This window comes from Danio rerio, chromosome 16, assembly GCF_049306965.1.
Source record: "Danio rerio strain Tuebingen ecotype United States chromosome 16, GRCz12tu, whole genome shotgun sequence".
Classification (NCBI taxonomy): domain Eukaryota; kingdom Metazoa; phylum Chordata; class Actinopteri; order Cypriniformes; family Danionidae; genus Danio; species Danio rerio.
In genome coordinates, this window is record NC_133191.1 from 46,491,013 (window position 1) to 46,503,312 (window position 12,300).

General features: G+C 38.3%; 1 protein-coding gene across 5 annotated transcripts in view; it reads right to left on the minus strand.

The window, feature by feature from the left end:
- Positions 1-2,242: 2,242 nt before the first annotated feature.
- Positions 2,243-12,300, minus strand: part of dyrk1b (dual-specificity tyrosine-(Y)-phosphorylation regulated kinase 1B) — an 81,853-nt gene continuing 71,795 nt past the window's right edge. For 2 of the 5 annotated variants that reach the window (XM_005158216.5, XM_005158214.5), the window contains exons 9-11: positions 7,682-7,985; positions 6,606-6,709; positions 2,243-5,464 (exon numbers count right to left, since the gene is read on the minus strand). In XM_005158216.5, coding sequence (XP_005158273.1) covers positions 4,712-5,464; positions 6,606-6,709; positions 7,682-7,985 — 1,161 coding nt within the window. In that variant the 3' untranslated portion in view covers positions 2,243-4,711. The remainder of the gene's footprint in view (positions 5,465-6,605; positions 6,710-7,681; positions 7,986-12,300) is intronic. The other 3 variants (XM_005158217.6, XM_005158215.6, NM_001168265.1) reach the window with 2 other exon arrangements.

Genomic DNA, 12,300 nt, shown 5'->3' on the forward strand with positions numbered 1-12,300 from the left:
ATGTCTATTAGATTTTCACTGACAGTCCAAGCCTTAGCCTTGTTTTAGCCAAGCTGTCTACCTTTAGATGTCTAATAGACGTCTATTAAACACTAAATTGTTTGCTGGGAAAGTAAATGCGAGTGTGTTGCGAGTAAGTTCATGTTCATTACTTTCTGTCAGATAATCTTTGTTGATTACTTGTATGTTACATTTCTGCTGTTTGGTTATAAAAAGGACAAACCTTTTGGTTGATCAGAACCAAATCTTTAAAAAGATTCAATTCAATTGACTCATTAGATTCCCTGGGTCCCAGAAAGTATTCGATGGGTTAACCAGCTAATATTAAGATAGGTTAGAAGAACGTATCCGAAATGTTTTAGATTTTGAAGTTGTTACAAAAACCTCCCTGAAAAGTTAACAAAAAAGTATTTTTACAAATATTTCCATAAAAAAAGCAACCAAATAGCAACATTACCAGAATGTTTTCATTTTCTGGGTTATTTACAACTTGGATGTATAGTTTAACATTTTAAACTGTATTTTAATTGACTTCATTACACATTACTTATGCTGTGAGGCCTGGAATAAAATCATTTACTACAAGAAATATTTTAAAAAAATAGGCACTTGAGGTTAAATTCAAGTACCTCAGTTACACAGCAGTTTTTAAGTAAAACTTCTACTAACTTGAGATATGAATAATATTCATCTAGAAATGGCATCAGTCAGTGTTTTAAGCTTAAGCTAGTCGTTGCAAACTCAATTCCTGAAGGGCCACAGCTCAGCATAGTTTAGCTCCAACTCACACCTGCTTAATAGCACTGGTGAACACCTTGATTAGTTGGATGAGCTGTCTTTGATTAGGGTTGGAGCAAATCAGTGCAAAGCTGCGGCTCTCCAGGAATTAAGTTCGAGACCTAAGGCTTAAGCTATTATGGCTGAATTTATTAACCAAACCGGAAGGAATCTTGATAATTTTTTTCGGTCGAACTCCTGCGATTACAAACAATTATTCCTTCAGATGCTGCTGCACTTCAACAGTTTGCATGAGGGTTTTCAAGATTTAGTGGGAGGTGACAGAGCAACAATCTGTTCAGGATCCTGCTCCTGCAACCCCTCCATTTATATGTATATAGGCAGTTAGATTTGCTTTTAAATAATGACCATCTAGAGCAGGGGTGCTCAAACTTGGTCCTTGGAGGGCCAGGAGCTCTAACTTCCTTTAACACACCTACCTGGATGTTACACCTGGAAAAAGCTCGATTAGCTGGTTCAAGTGTTTAATTAGGGTTGGAACTAAAATATGCCAGACAACGGCCCTCCACGACCGAGTTTAGATGCCCCTGATCTACACCATAAGTCTTAAACTCAACTCCTGGAGGGCCGCAGCTCTGCAGTTTTACTCCACCCCTAATCAAACACAGCTGATCCAACTAATCAAGGTGTTCAAGACTACTAGAGACTATTATGCAGGTGTGAGTTAGAGGTGGTTGGAGCTAAACTATGCAGAGCAGCAGCCCTCCATGAATTGAGTTTGAGACTCTGTCCTGGAGGGCCGGTGTCCTGCACATTTTAGTTTCAACCCCAATTAAACACACCTGAACCAGCTAATCAAGCTCTTTCCAGGTAAATTAGAAACATCCAAGCAGGTGTGTTAAAGGAAGTTGGAGCTAAACTATGCAGAGCTGCGGCCCTCCAGGAATTGAGTTTGAGACCATTGATCTAGACTAGGGGCAGTTCAAACTCGGTCCTGGAGGGCCAGTGTCTTGCATATTTTAGTTCAAACCCCAAATAAACAAACCCGAACCAGCTAATTAAGCTCATCAGGTGTAATAGAAACGTCCAGGCAGGTGTGGTAAAGGGAGTTGGAGCTAAACTCTGCTGGACACTGGCTCTCCAGTACATAGTCTGGGCACCCCTGATCTATACCAGCTGTACCCAAACTCAGTCCTGGAGGGCAGATGTTCTGGAAAGTTTAGTTCCAGCTCCAAATAGACAGACCTGGGCTTGATAATCAAGCTCTTACCAAGCTTTCTAGAAACACAAGGCAAGTTGGAGCTAAAATCTGCAAGACACTTAGGGGCTACCCTAATCTAGACACACACACAAAACAAAGATCAGTATTTGTGTTACAAGCAGCTTGGAAACATCTGCATTTCCATTGTTTATCAATGCTCAGACACTTTAGTTGCTGTTGTTGACAGTGCATGGTGCGTGTGACATGTATACCACGGCCTAAACATAACAAGATTAGAGGACCTACAGAGGCAACTCTCTCTTTAATAGAGAAACCAAAAAACTGATGATATCATAATACTTCAGACAGCATGTTCTCATGAAGGATGACGTTGAAAGAAATGACAAAGTAAAGAAGCCAGTGAGGCCAATTACAAGATTGTTGTGTTTAAAACTGGTTATTTAGAACAAAAAGGACAGCAGTCATCATCACTGATCTGAGCAGAGCAAGGTAGTTTGCAGTTTCCTGATGCCTGGAAGGAACCCTTGAAAAATGACATTTCACCCTAACATTGCTTTAACGATGACTGGATGATGCATGGATGCTATGTACACAGATTACAATGGATGAGGATGTCATCAGTTAATTAAATATATATGTATATATATTTATATATGGTATTGGTCAGTCATACTGAATGAGGCTTGCGTCCAATATGAAGTTCTCACATGACGTCTGAATTGTGTTGGGTTTTGTTTGTCTACACAGTTGCATGAGGCTCGAGTTTTAGCTATACATATAATAAACCTTGATCAAACTCCTACAATCCTCTTCTGTTCAATCCCGTCCAGTGGCTGACCAATAAATCGAGGCACTTGTTTAATTAATACCATGTTTCCGTTACATAATATAAATGTCAAGCTTTAACCTGTACCAAGAAAGAAAGCGAACAAAAAAACAGCAGAAAACAGATTTTTCTTCTTTTTTCTTTGTTAAATAGTAATAAATACATGAGATGCAGTGGTTTATTTTTCATTTTTCTGAAGCAGGAGGGTTAAAAAGTTCTCATTTTTATTTATTTATTTATTTCATTTATTTATTTATTTATCTGTCTGTTTTCTTTAGCAGCAATCCGAACATGGTTGAGAGTGGAGATAGCAGCCGAGAGAGAAGTAGTTCACTTTTTTTGACTTGATGGCAAACAGCACTCACAGAGTGTTGTGTAGGAGGAAGGGGAGGAGGGGGAGAATAAAGACGGGACAGAAAGCAAAATGAGAGGCGGGGAAATGAAGTCAGAGTGGGAGGGGCTGCAGTCAGGAGGGCGTGACAGTGTCCCTTCGTACTGAAGTATTGCACCCTCCTGCTAAATCTCGCCCCGGACTCTTCCTTACAACACAAACATGAGATAAGAAAATAAAGTGAGAGAGAGAAGAGAGAGAGAGAGAGAGCTACAGCAAGATTTGGCTTAGCATATCCAGAGTTAATACAAATGTGTTAACGCTTTCATAGTATTCTGTCCAAAACAAAGAAGAAGGAGAGAAAGAAACCAAAGCATAAGAGAGGGGTGAGAGAGTCTAGTGAGATGGTGAAGAAGAAGGCAGACTATTTTTTTTTTCTTAAAACGAACAACAGGGAAGCATTTTGGTTTTCCTTCTGGCAAAATGTTTTGATGTTTTTCAAGACTTTCCTGTATCACTTCCTCCTTTATGTGAAGTCGAGTTACGTTCCCCCTCTCCTCGTGAAAGCGGCTCATGGTTCAGCCTCCTCCTCTAGTTGTTAGTTGGTGTTTCTCACTGTGTGGCGACTAAAAACAGTTTCTGTCATTTGCTTTATTTCATTCGTAAGGATTTGTTTCATAGTTTGAGATATATAAGCCAGTGTGTCAAGCGAGATAAAGACTGGAAACATTAAAAAAAAGTAACAAAAATGTGTGAGTGTATGTCTCGTGGGTGTGCATGTGTTTCGCTCGGCTAGAAAAAAAGCGACCAAAACGAAGCCAAGAAAGAAAAGGAAAAACTCAAACCCAGTTTGTTTGTTGTTTTCTATGCATAAGTATCTTTCTGACCAAAAAAGAAGAAGAAAAAAAAACAACAACTGTATAAATAAAACATGAATAAATAAACAAATCCAAAATAATACCCACCTCTCAATTTAGCTCTCTTTCTAAACCCATTTCTCTCTCCTCACGTAGTGATTCTTAATAAATTAAAAATGTACAATTACGGCAAAATCCTCAGGAAAAAAAAACAACAAAAACAAACCAAAAATATTTCTTAAAAAAGCATTAGGTACTCTCTCTCTCTCTCTCCCGCTGCTGTCCTCTCGACAAAAACATTCAATTTTTTTTTTCAACCCAAAACTCTCCTCAATCCATAAACAAAACGCCAAATAAAAATCTCTCGCTGCAAACCTGTAATCACATAAAAATCAAACATAAGAATGATTAAAAGAAACATTCTGAAACCTTCCGCCCAAACAGCTCCGCCCTTTCCGTCAAAGAAAAACAAACATAACCATAAAAAGAGTCTCAAATCCCTCCCTTGACCTTCTCCCCATGCAAAACCAAAACAACGAACCAAACAAAACAAAACCTGTCTGATATTTCACAAGTTTTTCTCTGTCATGTGTGGCCGCGCGTCTGTGTGTGTGTGTGTGTGTATATATGTACGTGTCATATGTTTACTATGTGTCGTGTGTGTGTGTGGCGCTTTTTGTCACTGTAATGTTGTCGTTAAAATTTTCGTATGGCTTTTGGAATTTGTTCAAGATTTATCAAGAGTTGGCTGCACTCTGACCGCTCCCACTCCCGCTGCCGCACACTGCCATCATGGAGGACTCCTCAGAGTCCGGCCGCCCCCCTGCTCCACCCACTCCTCTGGGCGGAGGCCCCCCGGTGAGCATCGCCCCCACTCCCACGCTTCCCTGCGGCGGGTTGTTATTGTTGTTGCTGCCGGCGTAGCACGGAGGGATGTATCCCAAACCGGAGGCAGCGACCATGCTGTCCTGGGAGGCCGGGGCCTGGGGCAACTGTTGCTGGGAAGCGGAAGGGGGCTGCTGGGGGGCCATGACTGTCCTAGTCCGAAAGGCAGAGAGGCCCAGGTGGAGGTTGGAGGAGCCGTACTGACTGGAGTCCAAGCTCGACGGGGGCGGCTGCATGATGGAAGACTGACCCAGGTGGTGGTGGTGGGTGAGGCTGAGCTCGATGCTGTCCTGCATCTGCGGGGAGGAGACGGGCATCAGCGCTGTGCCCTGCTGGCCCTGCGAGGCCTGGCCCTGCGGCTGGTTCTGCTGCTGCTGCTGCTGTCGAAGCTGTCTGCCGTTGCTGTGGTGGCTGCCGTAGATGGGGTGAGGGTGGTGCGGCTCCATCATGCCCCCGATGTTGCCCAGGAAGTGGCGCGAGTGCTGCGTGGCCGCCGGCTTGTGCAACAGCAGCTGCGGGTAGGAGGAGTCGCTGCCGCTGTTGGACAGCTGACCCATGCTGCTGTCCCCTCCTGGCCAGATGCGCAGCTGCTGCTGAGACGGAGCCTGGAGTGACACAAGACAAGATTTGTGCTGAATAGTTCTGAAAACCGTCATTTAGTTTTGTTAATCGTTATTTTATTTTAGTTCCAGGGTTCCCACACTTTCATGGGAACTTTTTATAACCACCCTTGATTTAAAATCAAGCACCTTTGTAATTCATATCCCAGCATATGTAGCACCATGAAAAGTCCTTACTGTACATAACATTTCACTTAACAGACCCACTAGTTTTTCAAGAGTTTTTTTGCGATAATTTGCGGACAATTTTACGATTATAAAAAAAAAAAAAAAAAAAAATATATATATATATATATATATATATATATATATATATATATATATATATATATATATATATATATAAATACAACAAACTTTATATATATGGTCTCTTGTCAAGACAAAATCTAAAACAGACCAAAAATGGTAGGGATTAAGCCAAAGCAAGGTTGTATAAATCTTTTCTTTTTATCCACGATATTAGCTTCTCTCAGATTTTTCTCCCCGGAGCATCTGACATCAGGTACTTCACTCAAGACATGCGTTAGGGCTTCCTCTACCGTAATACACCTCAAACCAAATCCAAAATACACAAATTTCTGTAAAACTCGTCAATGGCAGGGAATTGTTTTCTATCGTCAACGACAGGTAAAGAATTCAACGAAAACATTTATCGATTTTACGTAGATCATACAGAGCTATACATGTAAAGCACCAATGAATGTCCTTAGAACGTCTATAAGTCATGTAAAACAATTAAATGCAAACTGAAATTAATAGAATTTGATTATACGGTTTAAAATTGTATGTGTTTTGAGATTATTTACATAATTTGTGATTATTTTGCGTTTAATTAAGAATTTAATAATAAATAATACGTTTTTGTTGATTTTGCGTTGGATTCAGGGTCTGGGGGACAGACTTAATATATACATTAAAAACTCACTTTAATAAAATTCAATATTCAATACTAATATTCAAATGCAGTTTCTGAAATATTGGTAAAATGTGCGTTGTTAGTCAAGTGTTATTGTAGAAGAAGTCAATTTAAGACTTTTGGATTGAATACAGTTGTTGAAATAAAACCATAAACAAAACAGACTCTAATAAAGGAGCTATGTTTTGCAAGAGAATGATCACTTACTTGTGGGCTCTGCATCTCATAGTCTGTGTGAGTGACTGCGCTGTTGTAGTACCGGTTGCTGTACCGGTAATTTCGGTTGTCATTGGAAGAACCGCTAGATCCACCTGGGTTGGGAGGAAAGACAAAAAAAAAAAATGTTTTAGTAGTACAAAGTAACCAGTTTAAATGGTGGTCATGATACACATTTTGTTTAATTAAGAAATAGCAAAAGCATGCAACTTTCCATTATTTTTAGCATTTACTGTACAATAAAGCTGGGAGACTTACTACTACCAACAGTTTGTCCTAAGCGCATATCTCAGTGTAATGAGTAATAATATAATACACAAGTATCTAAAACAGTTTCTCCTCAAATAAATATTTTATGTGACCATCATTATTAATGTGCAATCAGTGAAACAACTCTGGATCATCCATAATACAGTTATGGAACATTAAGAGACCACTTAAAAATGTCTGTCACTTTAATGTTTCTCTGGCCTTATTGGATTTATTAGGTGTAGTTTTGAGTAAAATATGAATATTTGCTTCAGCCTATGAAGGTCTGATAACGTTTAACAGCTTTTTTTGCTCCTTTTGACAGGTAGAAAGATAACTGAATGATAATCAGGGTTATTCCACCAAAACCATATATCTAAACTCCTCTAAAGTTAAAACATTGTTACAGTGTCGTCTAAAAATCTATATGAACATGTCTGAAATCATGGCACATTTCTGTTACTTTATGCACAAAAAAAATCCATATATTTTATATTCATATTTCTTGTTCAAATTCCATAGAAAAAAATGTCTCAAAATCGACTCAAACTTAATCCGTATAGTCTCAAAACTGCATGCTATAGCATTTACCTTTTATTTCAGGTACTTTTCTTTTGGTGTTCAAAAATCTGTATTTTCTGTCTAAATATTTACTTATGTTGCAGGTAAGTGTAATGTACATGCACCCAGGTGCTACTGCAAAATAAACCCTGGTAATATGATCTGGATCCCTTGCCTTTTACAAGTTGCAGTGTTTGATGGCATATTATGAAAGTTGCGGTGTCTGTATTAGTTTCCGCAGTTGTACATGCACTTACCAGAGCTGGAGACAGAGCTCGTGGTGGAGGTGGAGTGGCTGTGGTCCATGGCAGGGCTGGTGGAGGTGGAGCTGCTGGTGTTGGTGCCCTCGTCTGTCGTCTTCTTAAAGAAGTTGTGCTGCAGCGCGTAAAAGGGCGTGATGCGCGTCTTGGGATCATAGTCCAGCATACGCAGGATCAGGTCCTTGAACTTCAGGTAGTCGCAGGGTGCGTGACCCTGTTCTCCAGCTCGCCTCCCACCCGGACCTCCCGTCTCCACCCCCAGGATCTCATGCAATCGTCGCGTGGCCGGTGGTTTATATTCCTGGAGTGACCAATCAACACAGAGGATGGGGAAATAATGAGGAACAAACTTGCAATTTAATGCAACTCGGTTCAAAAATCCTCATTTATTTGGAAACATTTAAAGGGATAGTTTACCAAAACACTCAACACTTACTTACTTTTGCCAAACCTATTTTGAAGAATGTTGGAAACTGGTTGCCACTGATATCTGTAGTTAATAACTAAGGGTTTCCAACATTTTTCAAAATATCTTCTTGTGTTCAACAGAGGAAAGAACAACAAAGATTTGGAAAGGCTTGAGGTTGAGTAAATTTGGGTGAACTATCCCTTTAAAAGGACAAAAGCTTAATGAACTCCAAGTCACTACTATACTGTAATGACCGATTTCATGAGTTAAACATATAAATAAATCTACTGATATTACTATATATTAGGGATGCTCCGATCAGGATTTTTGCAGCCGATATGAGTATAAATTCCATGTCATGGTGATCGACTGATATTGAGTACCGCTTCTGATGCTTTAAGCTGCATAATGCATAAAGCACATTTTCACTCTAAATATGAGACTTAAATGGACATTATTAACCCTCATCACGATGATTTGTGGGGTATTTTAACTCATTTTCTCCCGTCACAGAGCAGGTATGAATATGCGAGAGACTCAAAGGTTCTAAAAGAGGTCATATGATTTGATGAGACACGAGATAGAGGTCGAAACACTGGATACACAATGGTTGCGATAAAGAGACCATCACTTGCGCGAGTCGCACCAATAAACTGTATAAACAGAGGTTGCACCTCATCTGAAAGTATTTTAGCTGCTATCATTTACCTCCTCACATGTTGTTGCTGGCTTATGTATAACCCGGGTTTGCATGTGCATCTTCCTCTGCTTGTAAACTCAAACAAACACTTGCAATCGGTTCATGAGATTGACCAGATCAAGAAGTAAGTACCCATTGAGTCATTAAATGGGATTATCGGCCGATACTGATCCCTGGCTGATTGATCAGAGCATCCCTACTATATATTACATCATTACTAGAAAGTCAACGTGAAATGCAATGTACAACACTTGAAACATAGTTGTACAGGAAAAAGGAACGATTTTTTTTTATCTGATCTTTGCTACTTTTCATGGCTGTTACAAGCCAAAGTAGAGCCCAATGTGAATGCAAGTTAATTTACAGTAACAATAACTAGCATTGAATTTCTGTGTTAGAGACTTTCAATTTCAATTATACAACAATGGGCTAAAATTTATGAAACATGATTGACTGAGCATACATTTGTTATGGAAAGATAATTTCGATTTCATGTTGACTTTCAACATTCAAAACTAATCCGTTTAAGGAATCATAAATGAATGCCAGTGAAGAGGGGCTGAAAGTGAAATATGTTTGTGGTTTTGAGGGATAAATGAGTGTTGAATGAGACCTGCTGGTGTTCTACAGGGTTCAACAATGAGATTTATTGACTTTAGGCTTTAGTTTACTGCCAAATAAAAGCATAAACTTTACTTTTTACTAATAGATATAAAGATTTTGATTCATAAATATGCTGCTAAAATATTGTTTTAGCCGAAAAAAAAAACCTTATTGTTGAGCCCTGTTTTACACACAGAAGAGACCTTTTGACCCTGACTATTATACACGGCATCTTGGTCCATAAATACTTAAATAAAGACTTTGGTGTACAACATCATTTCTGAAAGCTCTCAAATGTTTTCCCCAGAGTCCGCACTCAAGCACAAAAAGTGTGCTGGGTCGTTTGAGGTGAGTCTCTGGATGAGTTGGCATTAAGTGGCAGACATTAATCCTGTAAAACAAAGTGTATTAGGACCTCATCCAGACTTTTACCCTCTACCTGCTTTCACCTTTGCATCTTAATCTGCACTCACACACACAGACCCATTGCATTCTTGACGCAGTGTGACTTCTCTTCGCTGGAAACAGGGTCATTCTAGCTACTGGCTGCTCACACTTAACCTGTGACCCCATGTGTGTCTCTGACTGGACGAAGAGCTGCTAACAAGTCGATCTCTGCCCATTCTGTACACACATATTGATATTCTGTGTTTAATACAACACTGCCGTCCAAATATTGGGACTGAGTGTGATTTTTGTCCACGTTTTTTGAAAAATCTGTATTCTGTTTTAATCATTTTAAATTTTAATTAGCTTATTTTTTTGTTTCAATAACACTATTCCTCAATGGCAAATGATACTTCAGAAATTATTTTTAGAATTCTGAACAGTGATTAGAACTGCGGAACATATGGAAAAATTATCGTTATCGCATAGTGCATGCATAGGTTGTTTACCCAAAGTTGACCAATCAGATAAGGCCTTTACTATCTTTATCCCCACCTCTTCAGTTGGTGCTGTTAGGTGAACCCAGAGCACTCAGAGCAAAAATACAAAAGCCAATAAGAATCAGAATTGTCAACAAGAAATTAAGTAATTTATGGTGTATTAAAATCTTTTTTTTTTTTTATTTAAAGATTTAATTAGCTCAGAATGTTATGCATATATACAGTTGAAGTCAGAATTATTAGCCCCCCTTTGATTTTCTTTTTCTTTGTTGAATATTTCCCAAATGATGTTTAACAGGGCAAGGAAATTTTCACAGTATGTCTGATAATATTTTTTCTTCTGGGTAAAGTCTTTTTTGTTTTATTTCAGCTAGAATAAAAGGATTTTTTAATTTTTTAAACACCATTTTAAGGTCAAAATTATTAGCCCCTTTAAGCTATTTTTTTTCTGACTGTCTACATAACAATCCATAGTTATACAATAACTTGCCTAATTATTCTAACCTGCCTAGTTACCCTAATTAACCTAGTGAATCCTTTAAATGTCACTTTAAGCTGTATAGAAGTGTCTTGAAAAATATCTAGTCAAATATTATTTACTGTCATCATGGCAAAGATAAAATAAATCAGTTATTAGAAATGAGTTATTAAAACTATTATGCTTAGAAATGTGTTGAAAAAAATCTGCTTTCCGTTAAACTTAAATTGGGGGAAAAAAACAGGGGGGCTAATAATTCTGACTTAAATTGTATATATATTTATGCAAATGAACAGCGAGTTTCATGCGAGAGAACCAATAAGCTGTTTGTATTCTCCGTGATGTAGACCTACACTGTCCACCATTAGCCATAGGTAAAGAGCCAAAATGGATAATGGAGCAGATTGTTCATCTTTGTAATTGAGTGTTTTATGTACTGTTTGCATTTATATTTAGTGCTTCCCTTCCACAATTTTCATTTTCAGTGACAATAAAACTTATAAGCTATCAGTGAATATCATAAATAAATGTAACCTGAGCAACCTTAAGGTGGGAACGCCCACAACCAGTTACAAAGCAGGTAAAGCCAAAGAGGCTTTAAAGGGAAAGTTCACCCAAAAATGAAAATTTTCTCACAATGGATCCTTTTTCCAAGACTGTTCTGATGATTTAATGTCATCAACATTTTAAATCCTGGAAGGTTTTTAATATTAAGTTAAAACAACATGAACATTTATATGTATTTACATATGCATTATATCAGTGGTTCTCAAACTGTGGTACGTGTACCACTAGTGGTACGCAGGCTTCCTTCTAGTGGTACGCTGAGAAACGAAATATGTCATGTACATGCTTAACACATTTCAAAATTTATCAAAAATGATGTTTATAATATGTCATATATGACATAAAACCTATATTTCTGAGGTAATCTGCCACATTTTTAACCTTGGCAGAGTTGTAGCTGCTTTACTGGGATACTGTATTTCAATACTGCTCATTTTGGTGGTACTTGGAGAGAGAATTTTTTTCTGAGGTGGTACTTGAAAAAAGTTTGAGAACCACTGCATTATATCATCTTTGTATCAAATTACAAAAAACAAATTACCGCTTAAATGAGGTATTTGAAATGAACAGTGAATGTAAGTTTGACCTTGTTCTCTCTTCTGGCTGTGGTTATCAGTCTCACACTATTTTCTTTCTTTTTTCTGTAAGTCTTCATAACACCATTGCTAAATATTTCAGCAAAAATGTATTGTAAAAAATGTATTTGTTGTATTCTCCCATTACTGTGCTTCAAGTTTACTCAATAATGATGACTTCCACTACTGAAAAACCTGGAAAGGTGAAAAAGGTCCATTTACTCACCCTTGAATGGTTCCAAATCTTTATGAGCTATTCGGAAGAAACCTGAAAACCTGTAACCATCTACTTCCACAGTAGGTAAAAAACTATTGCTACAGAAGTCACAGGTTTCCAACATTCTTCAGAATATCTGCTTTTTGTTCAACAGGAGAAACTCATAAACGTTTGAAACAA